The sequence below is a fragment of the Mesoplodon densirostris genome, chromosome 2 (genome assembly GCF_025265405.1).
Source record: "Mesoplodon densirostris isolate mMesDen1 chromosome 2, mMesDen1 primary haplotype, whole genome shotgun sequence".
Classification (NCBI taxonomy): Eukaryota; Metazoa; Chordata; class Mammalia; order Artiodactyla; family Ziphiidae; genus Mesoplodon; species Mesoplodon densirostris.
In genome coordinates, this window is record NC_082662.1 from 166,927,955 (window position 1) to 166,948,355 (window position 20,401).

Sequence of the window (20,401 nt, forward strand, 5' to 3'; positions counted from 1 at the left end):
CCATGAGTTTACACCATCAGACATATTTCCAGAGCAGTCAGTCTTTCAAGGAGCCTTGTGTCCACCGTGAGAACAAAGAGCTTCCAGCCCAACCTCAGGTGTCCTTAATTTCTGGGCTTTACAGTGAAAGTTCACATGAGGCCGCGTTTCTGAAGATACTGTTTAGGAACTGCAGCAACAATTGTGCTGACAAAGCTCACTTTATGTAATACTTTATTCTCTTCTACAACTGACTAGTATCTTCTGAAGAGAGTGAAAATTCAATAAACACAGCCCCTTCATCATAGGACAGTGCTGGGAACCCAGCTCACGTCCTACAAAATCCTTGTTGATTTGAATTAAACTGCAAAGCAGGAAGAATCCAAAAGAGCCACCGATGCCATTCCTGGGAACGGCTGCAGGTGGCAGTATTTCCTTTACTGTTTAACAAGCAGCTCTTTACTGTTTTAACAAGTGGCCGCCTCTCATACAGTTGGTGGAGAAAAGTCAGCCTGACATCTCTCTTTATGTATGTATATATGTCCATATATGACATTCCTATAATGTCTAGAATAATGACCAGATTTTTCAGATGGAACTGTTTTCCAGCCCTTCTGTGGGCAGGCAAGGCAGGCTCAGTGGCCATATTAAACACCCTTTTGGGTGGGTCCTCCAGAGAGGGGCAACGCCAGGATACCCTGTCGGCAGGGGCTGGCTCCACCGTCTCAGGCCTGTGCAGGCATAGGGAGGCGGCAGGGATGAAGAAGGGATGGGAAGACCCTCTCCGGCACTGTGCATTGGGAACCGAGGGGTAGCCTGACTGAGGCCTTCCCAGGCCCCCAAGGCTCCCGGCACTAGGGCTCCTGCAGGCTGTGCCATGGGAGTCCAGAAGGAGAACTGTAGCAGCAGCCTCCACAATTTTCTAACCCAGCCAGCCAGAGCTGGCTGCTCGTTTTATTTTTATGTGAATTTCAAGCTCGTGACAAAAAGTCACTGATCTCTGGAAGCAACGTCCTTCCCGTGTGCAAGCAGCCTGTCACTCCATGCGGGACCTTCCCTCTTAAATCCACCTGCCCATTCATCCAGCCTTTGGCTATTACATGCCATTTAGCTGCTGGTGGTGCCCCATGGGATGGAACATGTAAACGTATTTCTCCCAGAGCCGCTGAACTCCCTCCACTTTTATCCCATCTGGTCCCCATCATGTCTGGTTAGTGTTCTTGTCCCGTTTTACAAAAAAAGGAAGCAGGTGCAGTGCAGTGACTTCTCTGGGGCTGAGTCCGGGTCATCAGGGGGCAGCCTCACGGTAGGCACCTAGTGGCCACAGCCTCAGCCTATTGTCTAACACAGGCTCCAAGCCCTCAGGGTGAAGGTCACAGGAGAAGTTCACCCTCAGTAAAGAGAAGTTGTTGGTACGGCTTTGGTCGGAATGCTGGCTGATGACCCCACGAAGATGGGGTCAGAATCATGATGTTAGCACCTGAGGAGACCCCAACAAAAACGTAGTGTTTTTTTAAACTGGGCTTCTTGGGGCATTCTCATCCCAGAAGACCCCTGTCCAGTTTTGGGGGGGAGTATTCTCAGAGCATATGGGGGGCCCCACCCCCTTCCCACTTGGTTGAGAGCAGCTCTGAGTTTCTGCTTTATCTGATGGGCTTCTGCTCATATGCCTTGGGTTGACAAAAAGGTTTGAAAACCGTTGATCGACTCCAAATGCTTCACTTTATAAATGAGAAAATGTAGACACCAAGGGCGTTGCCCAAGTCCACATGGCTATCCAGTGTCTGTCGTCAGGATGCTGGCGCCCAAAAACGAAGCGGTGGAAAGAGGTATTGCAGTTGGGATGTGGGAATTGGACTGTCTTTGGCTTGCTTGCTCTATTTTGGGGTTGGCCTCCCAGGCTGGACAAGAGAACATGCTAATCCATTTCTGGTGGGGACCACGACCACAGTGAAGGTTCATGGGTTCCTGGGAGGATGTGGACAAGTTGCTCTTACAGCTACAATTAGATAAGTAAGGGTAGGTGAACATGCAGGCCGGGAATCCATTGCTGGCTATGATCTATGATACCAGAGCCTTTATTATGTTGGTAACATTGGCTATTTATATCTGAGGGTAATGAGGCCTCCTGTGTGCTCTGGTTCTCTTTCAGTGATCCAGAACAATAGCCAGCCTTTTCAAGATACCACAGAAACCCACGACTCTCTCACACTGCAGTTCTGCTTTATGTGAGTGCAGCCCTCTTTCCAGATGCCTTGCACACATGGAAGATCGTATCAGTCAGACCTGGGAGTCAAACATGACTTTCATGACTCCTGAATCTGGTGTGGTAATACTCTATGGACCCATTCTCTTGGCTGCAATGCTCAGGCTTGAAAAATAGTGCTCCTGTCCTTGAAAACCATAAAGGAGGCTCAGTAACAGGGGGTAGGAAGGGACCTCGTTTTCAAAGTAAAGGATTCAGGAAGCGTTAAGGACATTCCCCCCAGCATCTGAAATGGAGAAATTCCCTGCACAGGTTTCAAGTCTAAACGTGTGAATTGCGTGCCTCTTCCTATAAAAAGGAGAAAGAAAATCCATAACCAGCATCCTCTGAGCCCCCAGCAGCAGAAGCACTTACCTCTTCACCATTCTGGCCCAGCTCTACCCTGGGGGGGAACAGAGAGAGGGAGCAGGGTGGTTTCCTTCTTGTTGGTTTACTGGCTGGTGTCTAGGGGGAGGGCGACAGACAGACACACAGAGAGAAAAAGAGAGAGAGCTCATCAGGCAACAGGGAGGAAGAGGAAGGAAGTAGAAACTGGTTTTAGGAATGTTTAGGGATGTCTGGTGGAGAGAAGAATGAAGGGAGGGATTGCATGTCTTTGCGACTGCCATTAACTTTATAAAGTCATTCTAGGGAACTGTCCACCCATTTTGACTTCCAGGCTCTCTAGTCCTTTTCAGACTCTCCCAGTCCTTTCCTGCTGGAGCATCCTCTTTTACTTGTGATTCACTGGCCTGCCTGAAGCCACATCTCACCATGACACCCACACCCAGCTTCTAAGCACTGCCAGCACCTTAGATCGATACTATCTCCTTCACCCTTTATGACATTCCTATCGTGTCTGAAATTATGGACCGATTTTTCAGATGGGAAAATAAAAACGCAGAACAACGCACCTAAAAAAGCATGACAATTACACTCTCGTTTGTCCCAAGGGGCCATGATAAACCTCCCCCTACACTGGGGTTCCCTTCCCTCATTTCACTTCTAAGGAGCTCCTCAGACTGTAGGACTCAAGAAAATCTAGCCCAAATCTCTCCAATGCTGCAATGCCCCATTTGACACTGTCCTCTCCAGCAGGATTCTAGAATCCACTGGTCACCGCATCCCTTTCCTTCCTGATCCCTGGCTTCCTATCTGAAGGTGCTTCCCTTTCCGTCCTCTCTTTCTTCCCAATTCTCCTTCTGGAATCCACCCTTGCTCCCTCCGGATTCCTAAGCTTCCTAAGCTCCGGGGAGGAGCCTGGTGTGGGGACTTCTTTATTCTGAAGCAGTCCAGGCCTGGCACAGCTGGGCAAGATCTAAGTCTCTATCAGTGGACGACTGAGGTGGACAAGCCCTGGGTTCCAGACCCCCCGTCTCTAACAGCAGGGCTTTCAGCTCGCAGTCCTCCTGGCCACAGGGTAAGCCTCACTCTGGTGGGGAACGGTCCTGCCCAGGCCCAGCAGCATGGCGACATTCCTCACATTCAGAGAGACCCCTCTCTGGCTTCTCTTCCTAATTTGGTAATTACCAAGCCTCCTCCCTCCCTCTCCTCTGGGCCTGACCCAGACTTCTCCTTCCTCCAGCCCCCTCCCAGGAGAGGGGCTCTGAAGCCTCCTGACTCACCTCCTTTGCAGCGGCTGCCTGCTCCCTGAATCGCCCGGCCAGCTGGGCCACCGAGGGGGGCGCTGAGTCGTCCACACTGGCGTTGGTCTCTGCCGGCCTTTCCTGGTAAACCAAGGGGAAGCCAAAGTGAACCAGCAAATATGCACTTGGCACTGCTGAGCATCAGCACTGGGTGCCACACAAGGTGCTTGCTATGTGGCTACAAGCAGGGATGCGGCGACAGTGAGGTCTTTTCACAGCGTTTTGCAATTGGCTCCTGCATTCAAAGATGTAAAAAACCCATTCAGTCAACTGCATTTAGTAAATGTTTATAGTGTCCTTGGCCCTGGGTGTGGCTCTGGGGATCTGGAAAGGAATAAAACTTGGTGTTGCCCTGGGGGTGGAGGTTAGGGCACCCAGGGATCTGGGAGGCAGGACAAGGCCAGTTCCTCATCCCAGGGAGATCCAGCCCGGAGAGGGCTCTATCGGTGACAGCGTCTTCCCCTTGTCACATGAGGCTTCGAAAACTGTAGGCTGGCAAAATGCACTGGAGAGAGAGGCCTGTAAGTGTATCTAATGCTTTTATTTATTTATTTATTTTGGCTGCGTCAGGTCTTCGCTGCTGCGCGAAGGCTTTCTCTAGTTGCGGCGAGCGGGGGCTACTCTTCGTTGCGATGAGCAGACTTCTCATTATGGTGGCTTCTCTTGTTGCAGAGCACGGGCTCCAGGGCACGCGGGCTCCGTAGTTGTCGCTCTAGAGCGCAGGCTCGGTAGTTGTGGTGCACGGGCTTAGTTGCTCCGCGGCATGTGGGATCTTCCCGGACCAGGGCTCGAACCCGTGTCCCCTGCATTGGCCATTGGCAGGTGGATTCTTAACCACTGTGCCACCAGGGAAGCCCCTTGATTGAACTTTTGACAAGTATTTTTGTGTCTTGTTTCCCCTACTTAATTGAGTGCCTTGGGCATAGAAATGTTCAGAAAATATTCAAATAACATAAGTAGCACGGCGATGAGAACCAGACTATCTGGATTCGACCCCTGAGTCGCTCCATCTCCCTAGCTCAGTGACCTTGGGCAAATGATTTTACCTTTCTGTACCTTGACAGGGATAACAGTAGCACATCACTCACAAGGTTGTTCTGTGGATTAAATGACTGACTATACATCTAAAGTGTGAGGACAGGGCCCAGGACATAAGAAGAGCTTTAGAAGGGTTATTATTACTACAGGCAACGGGGTCTTTCCTTCCAAGAACCCTGTAATGACTTCAGTTCTAGGGATGTGCATATTGCATTACTGTTCTCTACAGTGTCCTCACTGAGAGAGACTCATCCCTTTTACTATTCTGTTCCTTTCTGCTGTGAGCTTTCTGCAAACTGGTGACCAGCTGGTTACCATGCCCCTGCTCTACCCTCAGTGCAACCATTGGTTTCCTGTGGCCTTACCTCCCCCAAGGTGCCTCTAGGCCCCCTGAAGAGGCCAAGATGCACCCTGGCCACTGTTCACTCCCATGTGCCATTTGTCACCAAGACTCATACGGTGAGTCAGTAAGCACTGGAAACAGCCCCCTCACTTCTGCCTTGTTACATGCGGCCTATGGAACCACACAGTTTTAATAATGTGTTTTTTTTTTTTTTTGCGGTATGCGGGCCTCTCACTGTTGTGGCCTTTCCCGCTGCGGAGCACAGGCTCCGGACGCGCAGGCTCAGCGGCCATGGCTCATGGGCCCAGCCGCTCCGCGGCATGTGGGATCCTCCCGGACCGGGGCACGAACCTGTGTCCCCTGCATCGGCAGGCGGACTCTCAACCACTGCACAACCAGAGAAGCCCCTAATAATGTTTTTTAAATGTCCAGTCTCAGAGACATTCGGCTTTGGTTTTTGGTGACCATGGCGATGGCATTTCGTACACAGACTGCAAACTTCCTCTGCCCACGTCTAGCCTGAAACTGGGAGGATCTGGGTAGCAGTTTGCCCGAGAAAGTCCATTTCTGTCTTTCCAAGGGGCTCATGGCCTACAAAGACCAAGCATGCTCCGCTCCAGCTGCAAGCTTGCATCCCTGTACACCACACACACACACACACACACACACACACACTCTTCTCTTTCTCTCACACACACACTCTTTCTCACACACACACACTCTCTCTTTCTCTCTCACACACACACACACATCTTCTCTTTCTCTCACACACACACTCTTTCTCACACACACACACACTCTCTCTCTCTCTCACACACACACACACACTCTTCTCTTTCTCTCACACACACACTTTCTCTCACACACACACACACACTCTCTCTCTCTCACACACACACACACACACTCTTCTCTTTCTCTCACACACACACTCTTTCTCTCACACACACACACTCTCTCTCTCTCTCTCTCACACACACACACACACTCACATACACTTCCTAGGCCCTCCTTTTTGCACTAGAAGTATCTCCAAGCTTTCTTACTTGGGTGCTCTCCCCAAAGGAAACGTCGCTGGTCACACCGTGATGCTGACCCTGGAGCAGGCGAGGTGCACACGGCCGCCCCCCACCGCCTTGGGTGAAGTTACGTGGGGGCCAAGCTTTGTGAAGGGGGCTTTGCTTAGAGATAGGAAAGGACTACAGTGGCCACAGACCTTCGGATCTGCGAACAGGCTGCTCTGGAGGAAAAGACAGGTCCCTCTTTACTGCTTCCTGCTGTAAGTCAAGTTTATTCTCATTCCAGCCTAAACATCAGATGCTGATTTCACATAAAGATGGAAAAGGATTCACCTGTCTTCAAGATGCCAGAGTCCCCGACAGTGCTGGTGCGAGCGGGGAACCCAGTGCCTGCTCTGTTTAGTGCCCTACATGTGTCACGCTGGGCGTGGTCAGAGGCGAACATCTTGTCCTCGTGATTAAGTGAGCTGCTCTTGGCAAAGATGCTGGGCCCATCAGTTTGTCCATCTGTCTAACTTCCCGCCCCCATAACAGCTCAGTCTCTCTGTCCGTTGCTATATACTGCTCGGGTCCTGCTGACAGCGCACTTTACCCTCGGCCCCGAAGGCGCCAATCACTGGCGGTGCAGGAAGATACATTCCAGATAAAAATAGAGCCATACAGGAATCAGAAACTCCTCCTTAACTTCCCTGTCTCAAAACCAGGCTTGGCAAGGGGCGAGAGAATGACAAGGCTTCTGGAAGCATTTAGGGCTTAAAAGCTGGGTTGAAGGAAAGATTATAATACGTCTGAATTTGTTTTCCTGGAGCCCAGTGAATGGGTTTTCTTTAGAATGTCTATGGACTCCAGAGCTTGCTGAAGCCTGGCAAATCCACTCACTACCAGCACCTCTCCAGATGCTTCTCATCCTATGTTGTAGAAGAATGACTGATTGCTGCCTCCTCTCAGCTGGGCACATCGAAGCCCAGAGAGGGCAAGTAGCTTAGCCAGAGTCACACAGAAGCCAGACAGAATAATCTGTGAAACACTTGACTCCCATGGCCTGATAATGCAGCAATGGACATCAGTTAAGTAGCCTAATTTGTGAAGGTGCTTTGAAAACTGTAAAGTGATATATAAATAGTGAAACTATTATAAGCCCCTGGGTTACACAGGTACAGAAGAAGCATGGCTCTGGACGTGGACAGGCACTGTGGCTCAGCCTGTTTGAGGCTTTGCCTGGATTTCTGCCTTGCAATTCTAGCAGGTACCACTAGTGACCTCCTCCAGTGGTTCAACATCACACCACCTTGGCCCCAGGCAGGTGAGAGTCTCCTTCCATATAGCTCGCTTGCATGTGTTCTCTCTCTTTCTCTCTCTCTCTGTCTCAGTCCTGAGGCTGGTTTGGTAAGGTCTTGCTCCCACCTTGATTGTTCTTAGATCTGAGAATGACTTCAATGTCCCTGCCTAGTCCCCAAATTTCCTGGGAACTCATCCCCCAGCCCAGCCTCTCTGGGACTTAGAGTTCTTTCTCTGTTCCAAAGATGTCCATTAAGTGTTGAACATAGAGACGGGAACACAGAAAGTCCTCCTCGAAGGGTGCTTTCTTCCCCTCCCCCCATCCAACCCAGTTGTGATGTCAGGGCCTGGGCACCTGCTCCCAGAGTCACTGATACCCTAAACTCACCCCTCTCTCGCCTGCATCCACATTCCGGGTCTTGGTCACTGTTTTGACCTCAGCTGGTCCTTTCTTCTTGGGGCCAGTTTCCACATCTTAAATCTGTTTTCTGAACTCATCCCCCTTTGCGTCCTGCTTTAGTTGACCCTCATCTTTACAGACTGCAGTCCCCCTGACCCCATCCCATCTTCCTGGGCCCAGATCTTGCTTACCAAGCCCTCACTGCCACCGTTCCAGCCTGGCTCTGCCAGCAAGCTTGGAAACCATTCCTGTGGTTCCTGTGACTTTGCCGAGGCCAGAAGAAAATCACCTCTGGTGTTTATTTTCTGTTTTCTATGGGACTTTCTTCTGAGAACTGAGGAACCCCTGTGTCTGGACAGCATGGAACTTCCCCCTCACTGTTGCCATGCTGAGTAAATACAATTTGGATGCCGCTGACCATCCACATAGTGGAACCTTTGTGTAGAGGCCCAAGTCGGGATCTACGTACCTCCCTGGCTCTGCCCCTGTTTCTCCATCCTCCTCCTTGGTCCAAGGTCTAAGTATCTACCAGTCTCAGGGCCACGGGTTAGGGAAACAAGGCACCAGGGAAGGCCTCCTCATCTACAGCTTGGGGGAGAAGCAGTGAGAGGGCTCTGCCTGGGGGCGGAGGAACCCCTGCTCTTAGCTAAAAGGAAGATTGTCTTGCTCACCAGAAACAGGCGAGACAAGCCAGAGCCTCAAAGTATAAGGTATGTTTGCTTCTTTGCTCTTCTAGAACTGTAGTGGATTTTAAGACCACTTACCCCCTTCCAATATAACCATACTTAAACCATCATTTGAAAAGGAACAACAGACAGCCTCTTTGGGATGCCACAATGATTCCAGGGTCTTCCTTTACACTTACCTTACCCTTAACTCTTCAATTCACCCCAATGTTTAACCATTACCACCCGGGGACGATGGAGAGGACAATGGACTAGGAACCGGGTTGGCCCGTTTGACTTACCTACCAACTTAGAGCAGCTGCTATCGGGGAGGCACTGTCCTTACAGCGCTTGATACATTTTCTACCACTCTCACAACATCTCTTCTTGAACAGAAAATGGCCCAGAGTTGCTAACTCACTCTTCAAGTTAGTAAGTGCAGCACCAGCTTTATCTGGATTCCGAAGATCTCTTTCCACACGGACATGCTATATTAACTCTAGACTTTCACTGCAAGAGTTATCTTATTCAGTCTCTCATCAGTAAACATTATTGTCCTAGGCCCTGCGGTAAAGCAGTGAACAAGACAGAGTTCTTGCCCTTAAGGAACTACTACTCCAGCAAGGGGAGCAAACAGTAAACACAGAGGCAGATAAGTAAGATAACGTGCTAAATGCCATGAAGAAGAGGAAATAGGGCACTTTATCTATGGCGGTGTGGGCAGACATCTCTGAGGAGGGGTCATGTGAGTTGAATTCCAGCCGGGGAAAAGATGGGAAGAAAACTGTTCTGAGCAGAAAGCCCAGAGAGGAACAAAGTCTGAGGGACAGAGAAAAAGAGAGGTGTGGCAGGGACCTGTTGCATCCAGGAGACAGGAGGAGAGACAAAGGATGAGAGGCAGTCTGGGGCCCACTGCGTGAGGCCCCGAGGACCATGGGAACCTTTTTCTTTAGGTTTTTAATTTTATTTTAGGAAGTGAAATGAACAACACTCATTCTGGAAGGGGAAAATCAGCAGTTTGTATTTTATTCATTTGGAGGGTTTCGAGGAGGGATGTGACCTGAGTTACACATCCAAAGGCTGTCTGTGGAGGATGGATGAGAGTGGAAGCAGAGGGGACCAGGAGGAAGGTTCTGGCAGTGCTCCAGCTGGGCAGTGATGGTGGAGTGGACCAGGCTTGTAGCAGCAGATGGTGAGAGGGGGTGGATCTGGAGGTAGGACGGCTAGGAATTACTGATGCACTGGGTGTGGGAAGTAAGGGAATTAGGGCCATCAAGGAGGACTCCCAGATGTTGGACGTGGACAACAGGATGCATGGGGGTATTTTTTCCTGGGTCGGGGAAGGCTTGTTGGAGAGAGAGATGTGGGTGAGGGTATATGGGGAGTGAACAGCTCTTTCTTTCTTGGTCATGAAAGTTTAAAGGAAAGGATTAAGGAAAGATTAAAAAAAGTAAAAGGAACTCGGCAAACACAAACCCTGCCTGTTTACCAAAAACATCACCTCTAGCATAACCAGTATTAGAGGCACTGCTTGCCCAGTGACAATCGTTAAATGGCCGCGGTATCCTGGCCGCGGTATCCTGGCCGTGCAAAGGTAGCATAATCACGTGTTCTCTAAATAAGGACTTGTATGAATGGCCACACGAGGGTTCCACTGTCTCTTACTTTCAATCAGTGAAACTGACCTCCCCGTGAAGAGGCGAGGATAACAAAATAAGACGAGAAGACCCTATGGAGCTTCAATTAATCAACCCAAAAATCACAAACCCAAACCACTAAGGATAACAACGTTTTATATGGGTTGACAATCTCGGTTGGGGTGACCTCGGAGTACAAAAGACCCTCCGAGTGATTAAAACCCAGGCCTACTAGCCAAAGTATAATATCACTTATTGATCCAAAGTTTTGATCAACGGAACAAGTTACCCTAGGGACAACAGCGCAATCCTAATTCCTATTAGACATCCACGTTGAGATGCAGCGGAGGGAGTTGAATATATACCCAAGTCTTGAGTTCAGGGGAGGTGTCCAGGCTGGAAACAAAACTTTGAGAGTCACTAGATAGAGATAGTATTTGAAGTCACAGGACAGTCTAAAACCAGGAAATATAGAACAGGGAAGGAGAGAGGTCCAAAGACTGAACTCCTTATCAGCTGTGTCTCCTTATTAGCACTGAGCTGCCTTTCACTCACAAAGGTGAGGGGACCTCTCCTCTTATCCCAGTGGGAGCCTTACAGACATTTTGGTGCAGATTGCCGACAGGATGGGTCAAGGCCAGAAGAGTTCTTTGGCTTAGATGATAGGGGATAAAACCCTGGAATGTCACGGGAAGGTAAAAACCTCTTGTCCTCCATCTATGCTGTTGGGTCATGTATTCATCACTTCTTGAGCATCTGTAGACACTGCAGGATGCACTGGGATAACAGTGATTGGGGGAGTGGTGGTGGTGGTGTGGAGAGGAGGTGAAAAAGAAGAACAACAACTAGACAAGGCAGAAGAGAAACAGGTACATGTGAACGCCGATCGACTATTTCACATGAGACCAAAAAAGTCCCAAATATCCCCTACCTACCCACTTGTCGGCTTTAAGAATCTGAAAACGGCAGGTCCTTGGCCTCTGCGATTCTCTCCCAGGGAAAAACCCAGGTAGGATGCTCTGCTCACACAAAGGATCCATGGGCCATGCCCCGGGTAGAGTGTCCCTCCGGGGGACCTCCGGTGCTTCCCACTTCCTCCCAGGATGTGGTGCTGCAGCCCAGTGGCCTGGGCAGGGCTCAGCAGCCCTCAGTCACGGGACACCGGCCTGACCTCTTCAGTGGTTTTAGAAGCAGGGTAGCCCACAGCCTCAGATGCTTGGCTGGCCAGCCAGGTGGGGTCAGTGGGTTTGGTAGTGGTGGCACAGGCAGGGTTAGTGTCCAGGTACATTCCCAGGTAACAGCAGGGACAACAGAGAAATGGGAGGGAGATGTTCATTCCGAACGTCATGATAGTGTAGGACCTTATCAGTGAAATCTCAGCGATAACGTATGTGAAATTTCTCTGTGAAACCTGTTAACTGTTGTATAAGCATAAGAATAAAAATTTATTTTGAGTCTGATGGGGTTGCGGATGCACAGGGACCATATGACAGGAGTGGAAAAAACAGCTAATTCAGAACCAGATCTGGGTTTCAGTCTCGGCTCTGACATATATTGGGATGGACCTTTCTGAGCCTCAGGATTCTTGTTGGTAAATGAGATTATTAACATCCATCAGCCTTTGCCCCAACCCGGATCGCAACATGTCCCCTGTGGTCTGGAGGCTGCACCACCCTTCTCCCATGGACAGCAGGAGGTAGCCAATATCCCCAGAGTCCCCACAAGATTCAGAATCAGCCCTGTCTGTGCAAGGCATAGTGCACAGATGATGGGGTTATAGTGCTGTATTTGGGGTAGGAGAGCACAGAGCTCAGGCTTTGAGCCAGACTGCCTGGGTTCAAAGACAGGCTCTGCATATACTCATTCTGTGGCCTTGGACAAGTTGCCTAACTTGTCTGTGCCTCCGTTTCTATTTGTAAAATGAGGAGAATACACCAAGGGATGCCCAGGGTCTCATCTAGTCTACCCTTGCCCTTCCATTCTCTCTGGGGCACAGGTCTCCCAGAGGCAGCCCCAGCTGGCTAGGTTGTGCTCCCTGCTGCTTCCTGCCACCCTTAGTCCAAGAGTGGGCCGTCACGAGTCAGCCATTGGTGGGCTACACTTAACAGGCACTTAACAGACACTCCATTCCTGAGCTCTCAAACCAGCCCAGAGAAACTGGTGTGTGTACTAACTAGCAATTAAAAAAATAATAGGGCTTCCCTGGTGGCGCAGTGGTTGAGAGTCCGCCTGCCGATGCAGGGGACATGGGTTCGTGCCCCGGTCCGGGAAGATCCCGCGTGCCGTGGAGTGGCTGGGCCCGTGAGCCATGGCCGCTGAGCCTGCGCGTCTGGAGCCTGTGCTCTGCAACAGGAGAGGCCACAACAGTGAGAGGCCTGCATACCGCAAAAAATAATAATAATAATAATAATAAAGCTAAGTTTAATTTTATGGCTTTTAGGGTCATGACCCTTCTTCCTTCTCCTCTACCTTTCCATCTCTCTTCCTCCTTCTTCATCTGATTATGGTTATTGCTATTATTTTATATGCTCTCCTGCCACCTAATTCAGGGAACTCTCGGAGGCTTGCCAGTAAGGACGCTGGCTAAGTCCTGAGCAGGGACTTGGAGCCTTTTCTCGTGCCACCTTGGTCAAGTCACATGAGCTAGTGAAGCCTCAGCTTCCTCATTGGTACAATGGGAACAGCACCTGCCTTGCCTTCCTCCTGGGATAGTTGTGAGGCTCTAAGGACACAGTGAATGACAGCACACTGGAGGAGAGGTACACAGAGATGGGTAGGATGGATACTGCCTGCACCCCTGAGTTTATGGCCTACTGGGGAACAGGGGCAATTAGGCAAGTATTTAAAGTATGATGGGTCAGCCAGTGTGGAAGGCAGAATAACAGTCCCCAAAGATGTCCACATCCGAATCCTGGAACCTGTAGATATGTTAGGTTACATGGCAAAGGGGAGGTAAGGGTACACGTGGAATTAAGGTTGCTAATCAGCTGACCTTAAAATAGGGAGATTATGCTGGATTATCCAAGTGGGCCTCATGCAATCCAAAGGTTTCTTAAAAGTGGGAGGGGATGGCAAAGGAGTCAGCGGCAGAGTGACGGGATGTGAGAAAGACTTGACCCACTATCGCTGGCTTTGAAGATGGAGAAAGAGGCCAAGAGCCAGCATGCAGGCAGCCTCTAGAAGCTGGAAAAGGCAAGGAAGCGGTCTCTCCCCCTGAGCCTCTAGAAGAAAGGCAGCCCTGCTAACACCTTGATTTTAGTCCCAGTGAGATCTGTTTTGAACTTCTGACCTCTGGAACTGTAAGATAATAAATTTATGTTATTTCAGCTGCAAAGTTTGTGGTCATTTGTTGCACTGGCCATAGGAAACTAAAGCAGTCAGCAAGTATTGCTGAGCACCCACTAAGGGCTCTGAGCTCTGGCGATGTAGTGCTAAAGGAGAGAGAGTCCCCACTCTCACTGGAGCTCAAGTTCCAGGGGACAGACAGGCTGTGAACAAATAAGCAAGTGCGTGTGTAGTACATGATTACTGCTAGGTGCCATGTCAAAGGAGGCCTCCCCGAGGAGAAGCAGAGGGAGGTGACATTGAGTTCACGATGCTGTGACTGGAGGAGGACAGGGCGAAAAGCACAGCAGGGGCACCCAACCTGGCCAGAGGCATCCAGGAGGGCTTCCAGGAGGAACCACCAACCTGGCCAAGCTTGAAGGGTGGGCAGAGTTGGTCACCCTCCCGCTGAGGGAGCTAGCTGCATGTGAAGGCTGCAAGGCCAGGGGCATCCCAGGGAACTACTGGAAGTCCCTAAGCCTGGTACAGGGCGTGCGGTATGAGGGGCAAGATGAGGGAGCAGAGGAAACAGAGGCCAGAGCAGGCAGGGCCCTCTAAGTTGGGACCCTGTTCTTAGGGCCATGCAAAGTCATTGGAGGGATTTTAGCAAAAGGGTAAAATCACTGGATTTATTTTGATGGTCCCTTTGGCTGCAGTGGGGGTGGGGAGACCAGTTCAGAGGCCACTGCTGTTGTCATGAAAGGTAAAAAAAATGAGCAAATTGACAACCCACTGCCTCCTATGGAGTCTTAACCACTGGACCACCAGGGGAGTCCCTTCTCCTGCCTCCTACGGAGGGTGGATCCTGGCCCCCAAAAGTCCTTTCACTGAGCGGAGCCTCCTGTTGGGTCCGGATCTGCCAAGGGAGCTGGGAAGAAGACTGTAGAGGACAACAGGAGGGGACGGGGCAGCTGAGACCCTGAGGAGTGGACAGGGTCAGCCACTTGTGGGGGAAATGGCCACTATGAAAGAAACCCCTGATGATGGGGTGACCGAAAGGGTTTTGATGAACAGGGATCTCTGGTCACTGATTTACAATTGTTAGCCGTGTCGTATCATTATGATCGCTTCCTGCAATCTGCAAACCTTCAGTGGAAGTTCTACTGAAAGCAGCAGCTTTTTATTTGTGGATGCTTTTGAAAGGGGTACTGTGAGAATCAAAAGTGTCTATGGCCCACCATTGGTAAAGGAATGCCTTCAGCAAGAAGAGGTTATTGATTCAACCATTCAGTAGATATTAACGAGCCCTACACATGCCAGGGATTCACAGGGTGTTTAAGTCTACTAGGCTTATAGGAAAATGGAGAACAAGGATTCAGCAGAGGCAGAAAACTGGGACCAAGGGTGACCATGAGCAGATAAGTCCATCTGGGAATTAGTAACTATCTTAAGGATGGCTTAGACATAGGGCTGGAGCCAACACTCTGTAGATCTCTGGAGTCTGTGAAACTAGACAGAATGGTGGCCTGAACTGGGGTAGGGTCCATAGGGATGAAGAACATTACTAGGACTCAAAAGCAACTTAGGTGCTTCCCTGGTGGCGCAGTGATTAACAATCCGCCTGCCAGTGCCGGGGACACAGGTTGGAGCCTTGGTCTGGGAAGATCCCACATGCTACGGAGCAGCTAAGCCCGTGCGCCACAACTACTGAGCCTGCACTCTAGAGCCCGCATGCCATAACTACTGAGCCCGCGGGCCACAACTACTGAAGCCCATGTGCTTAGGGCCTGTGCTCCGCAACAAGAGAAGCCACCGCAAGTCTGAAGCCCGAGCACCGCGACGAAGAGCAGCCCCTGCTCGCCGCAACTGGAGAAAGCCCGCGCAGCAACAAAGACCCAACACAGCCATAAAAAAAAATTTTTTTAAAAAAGCAACTTAGGAGAAGGATTGACTAGAAGTGGTGACTGAGCAGGTAGGCGCAGGGAGGGGCCAAGACGCTGCCCAGGTTTCTGGCTCTGTCTGCTGGGTGGACAGGGGTGCCATCCACAGAGATGGCAAGCCCCGGGGAGAGCATGGCTGGGAAGAGAGAGGCAAGAGGTGGCGAGAGAAGGGAAAGATGCCCAGAAGGGGTGAGTGAACAGAGCAGAGGGTCCAGGACAGACCCTTGAAAGACCTGCTTGGGATTTCTGGAATCAGATGAACCTGGGTTTGAAACTTGGCTCCTGTTACAAGGTGATGGCCGAGTCTGAAGACAGGCAGGGTGAGTGGAGGCTGGGAAGGAGATGGAGACGGTGCTGGGACAAGGAGGCAGAAACAGTGACCTCGCGGTCCAGGCGGTGCACGCACAGCCATCTTCCTCTTCTCCTTCCTCCTCCCACCAGTGGACGTGCAGCGGGGGAGGATCAAATTCAACCCTGTCAGTCTGGCAGCCTCAGAGCAGCTAGCTGTTTTGTTTTTGTTTTTTTCTTCTTTTTGTTCTTTTTAGGGGAAAGGGGAAGAGTGTGGAAGAAATGCTTCTGCATAGTTAGCATAGGTGATGCAGAGGGATTCACTCACCTAGGCCAACAAGTGAATCTACAGTCCGTTGGCTCTTCAAAGAGAGTCCAGAGACTCCTGTCACATGCTCTCTTGTGCTGGTTAGTCCTGTAATAAACCTGATTTCACCGCGAGCCCCTCTGACTCCTGGGGTTTGCTGCAGCCATAGCCCCCCCCCCCCGCCAAGAATATCCTTCCCTGGGGGCTGTTTCTGCTCCCCAAGCAGGAGTGCTAGTGAGTGTGTCTTGAGGTCTGGGACATTTGCCCTCATGCCACAGCAGAAAGCCCAGGCATACCTTCTAAGATTAGAACAAGTCGCCCAAGGACCAGGGCGTGCCTCCCAGTCAGCTGCAGCCTCTCCTGTTACAGCGGCTGCTCTTCACCCCCTCCCCTCCTCCCTTGCAGTCTGGAGCTGGACTCTAAGCAGGAAGCCCCTTGGGGTGCTCTGTGGGTTGGGTCACCCTGGTCAGGGTGTGGTGCTGGGTCCTGTGCTCCTTTTTCTTTGACCACATCTTGGATTCATTCATTCATTCATTCATTCATTCTTCCTGTACTCCAGGCCCTGCACGAGGATATAGCTACGAACAAGATGATACAGACTCTTTTCATAATGTAAGTTATAGTCTAGTGAGGGTAACTGTTCAACAACCATCATTATTTTTACCCCAGTTTACTGTTTATTAGGGCGATAAATGTTGCAGAGGGAAAGGACTAGGAAAGCAAGTGACAGGGGGACCCGACCCATTTAAACTGAGATGTGAAAGATAAGTAGAAGTGATCCAAGCAAAGTGTGTGTGGTAGGGAAGCGGGGGCGGGTAGCCAAGGGCATTCCAAGTAGAGTTACACAAAGGCCTGGAAGTGAGAAGAGCAGGAGGGGTTTGAGGAAATAAAAGAAGGCCAATGAATGTGGCCGGGAATCAGGGAGCTTATCAAATACCCAGGGTTTTACAAGCTTATTTCTTTCCACTGTAAGCACCATCCCCTAACCCATTACCATATTAAGTGCTCAAATGCCAGTAAATGAATGAATGAATAAATGAATGATGCCTCAGTAAACCAACACCAATGGGCTGACATTGTGAGGGCTTGATAAACATAGATCAGAGCCTTGAAGTAAAAACGGAAACAAAGTGTCAGCCAGGGTTGGCTCTAGGCATACCAGGCTTGAATAGTTAGTCCAAGGTCACTGGACTATAACTAGAGGGCAAAGAATGAGACCTTCTCTGATGAATCCAATACCTAACAGTCTGAGCCTCCAGACTCTACTTGGAGCTAAGAAATGCATTATAATTTCATATTCACATCCCTGGGTATATCTGTCTTCTCTAGTTTTAATAACCCAATCTATCCTAAAACATGACCTATCTAAAAAATACTTTAAATGTGTCTATTTTTTAATCTAGAATGGTTGAATCTTTCTGTTGGCTGCTGACTTTCCAACACATTTCATCAAGGAGGCACTGAGGCTCAGGGAGGCATGGGTTCCCTATCAGGGTAGAGTGGTGTGGAATGGTGTCTGCCCGGGATCTGAAATCCACATCTCTGGTCTGTTTCTGCAGCTGTTCTCAGACACCAAGGCTGTCCTTCCCTACCTTGCTTCCACGGGATGCTCCAGGCAGGAGTCCATAATCTCCAGTATATCAAAGAGGCCCCATGCAAAGCACAGGACAGGCTCTACCTGCCTTAGAAGCTGACTCACTGGGATGATGGGGCCAAAAGGTTTCTGAAGCAGTTATTCTAATGATCTTTCCCATCTCCTCTTGCCACACCCTCCAAAGGAGAGAGAAGAAAAGAAAACCACCAAGCTGAGTTAAGTTGCTTCACTTGAAAGGTCTACTGGGCTTTATAGAACAAAACAGCTGACTGGGAAGGGTGGGGCGGAGGGTTGACGGGTCAGCCTGCAGAGGCTTGTAGATGGCCTGATCTCTCTTTTCCACCTGTCCTTCCCTCTGGCTGCTCCCTTTGGGCCTGGGGCTGATTCACAGTGGGAGTGTCTCCTCCAGGCACCGACTGAGAGCACTCTAGGGTCAAGAGTCCCACAGGAGTCCAGACCTGATGAGCTGCTCAAGTCCTCTCTGTGACCAGCATCATCCCCCTACTGGGTGATTCTACTACACCTACTACCATTGCTCAAATGGCTCTCTTTAGAAACTGGTTTTGAATTAGTAATAGTAGCCTTTTGTCATGTATTTTCTCAACAATAATAAAGCAGCTAATTTACTGTAAATTTATTGTGCTGGATACTATGTTAAGATTATCTCTTCCAGTCCTCATAACATCTCTGTGACATGGGTTTCATAATCACTTCCATTTTACTCATGAGAAAACTGATACTCAGAGAGCTCAAGTAAGTGGTCCAGGATTGCACAGCTACTAACGGTAGGTCTAGAATCCACTCTCAGATGGTCTACGAAAGCCTGTGTTCCGAACCACAACGCTACATGCCTCCAGGAGCCAAAGCATTTGAGAGTTCACATTTTGGAGTTAAAAAGTGCTCATCAAATTCCATAATAATAAAACAAACAACCCAATAAAAAAAAGGGCAAAGTATCTGAACAGATACTTCACCAAAGAAGATATATGAATGGCTAATCAGCACATTAATCAATAAACACAAATTAAGACTGCAAAGAGACATCACTACACACCCACAAGAACGGCTAAAATTAAATAAACTGACAGTACCAAACGTTGGTGAGCCTGCAGAGCAACTGGAATGCTCATACATGGTTAGAGGAAATGCTAAATGGTACGGGCACTTGGAAAAATACTTTGGTAGCTTCTCATCAAGTTAAACATAAACACCAACCAAATGATGACCAGACAATCCCACTCAGGTATTTGCCCAAAAGAAATGAAAACGTGTCTACATAAAGACTTGTATGCAAATTTTAGAGCAGCTTTATTATTAATAGCCCAGATCTAGAAACCCAAATGTCCATCAACTGGTGAGTGGATAAACAAACATACTATGTTATATGCAAATCACAGAATACCACTCAGCAATGAAGAGGAACAAACTAGTGATATGCACATGACATGGAGGAATCTCAAACGCATTATGCCAAGTGAAAGAAGTCAGACATGAAAGACTACCAGTATGATTCCATATACATAACATTCTTCAAAAGGCAAAGCTATGATGATGGAAAGCAACTAACTGATTGCCTGGGACCAGGGGTAGAGGCAGAGGACTGACTACAAAAGGTATGAGGGAACTTTTGAGGTGAAAGAAATGTTCTATATCTTGATTGTGATCTATATCTTGTGATGGTGGTGGTTACATAACTATATACAGCTGTCAATACTCATCAAATTGTAGTTTAAAAATAGGTGAATTTTATTGTGTGTAAATTTTATCTCGTAAATGTGATCAACATTTTTTTAAATTAAAAAAACGTGCTCACCATAGTTTAAAAAAAAAGGTTGAGGCACACTCCCCCTGCATGAGGTCTTCGTTCATTTGCCCTGAGGGTAGGGGGGTCGGCTTAGTCCCAGGATGCCAGCCCCATGGGCCCCATGGTGTTGGCTGCTGGCAAGAAGGTGCTGTGGCTGCAGGAGGCTGGCAGCCTCTGGCAGCTGCTAGGAACAGGCCACACCCAGCCATTCCTGTCCAACCCAGGGCAGCCACCAGCACTCAGGAAGCAAGAATGGTGATGAGAGCACAGAATCTGGCGCTTGACAAGCTCAGGTTAGAATCTCATTCTCTAAGTTATGGGTTGTGGCATCACAGGCAATTGACTTAACTACTCAGAGTCTCATCTGTAAAATGTGGCTAATACACCCCCATGGGGTCGTGAAGATGCTAAGAGATAGTGTTTGATAGGACAGTTTGGATCCAAATCCAAATCCTGCCTCTTACTCGATGTGTGATCTTAGGCAAAACTTAACTTCCCTGAGCCTCAGTTTCCCCACTTGTAAAATAAGGCTCATAATAGCAATTGTCTCATATGATTGTTATAAAGCCCAAATGAGATAATTAATGCCTGGTACATAATAAGCTTTCCCTCCCATTTTAGCTATCGTTGTCACCTAAGACACTGGTCACCACTCAGTAGGTATTAGTTGGAATGTGGGCTCCTTTGCATGCCTTATAGGGACAGCAGGCTGTTGCCCATTGGCCCTGAAGAGTTGCAGGGGGACAGCAGGGATCTGCTGCCGCCAAGTCATTTCCATTCCCATCCTGTAGAACAAGTCTGCAGACCAGGTGGGTTGGCACTGTGTCTTCATGTCAGAGGAATTTACAGTGGGAATTTTCTGAATCACACAAAAGGGCAGACTGGCTAATTGGAGTGAGATTCTGGACTCCAGCCATGAGTAGCCTCGCTCATAGCAGGGCGGTTCACGTGCTG

The 20,401-nt window shown here is 49.4% G+C and overlaps 1 protein-coding gene across 1 annotated transcript in view; it reads right to left on the reverse strand.

Annotated features, from left to right (window-relative positions):
• RCSD1 (RCSD domain containing 1) overlaps positions 1 to 20,401 on the reverse strand; it is a 69,373-nt gene that overhangs the window by 14,866 nt on the left and 34,106 nt on the right. The window contains exons 5-6 of the mRNA XM_060078705.1: positions 3,850 to 3,951; positions 2,600 to 2,689 (exon numbers count right to left, since the gene is read on the reverse strand). Coding sequence (XP_059934688.1) covers positions 2,600 to 2,689; positions 3,850 to 3,951 — 192 coding nt within the window. The remainder of the gene's footprint in view (positions 1 to 2,599; positions 2,690 to 3,849; positions 3,952 to 20,401) is intronic.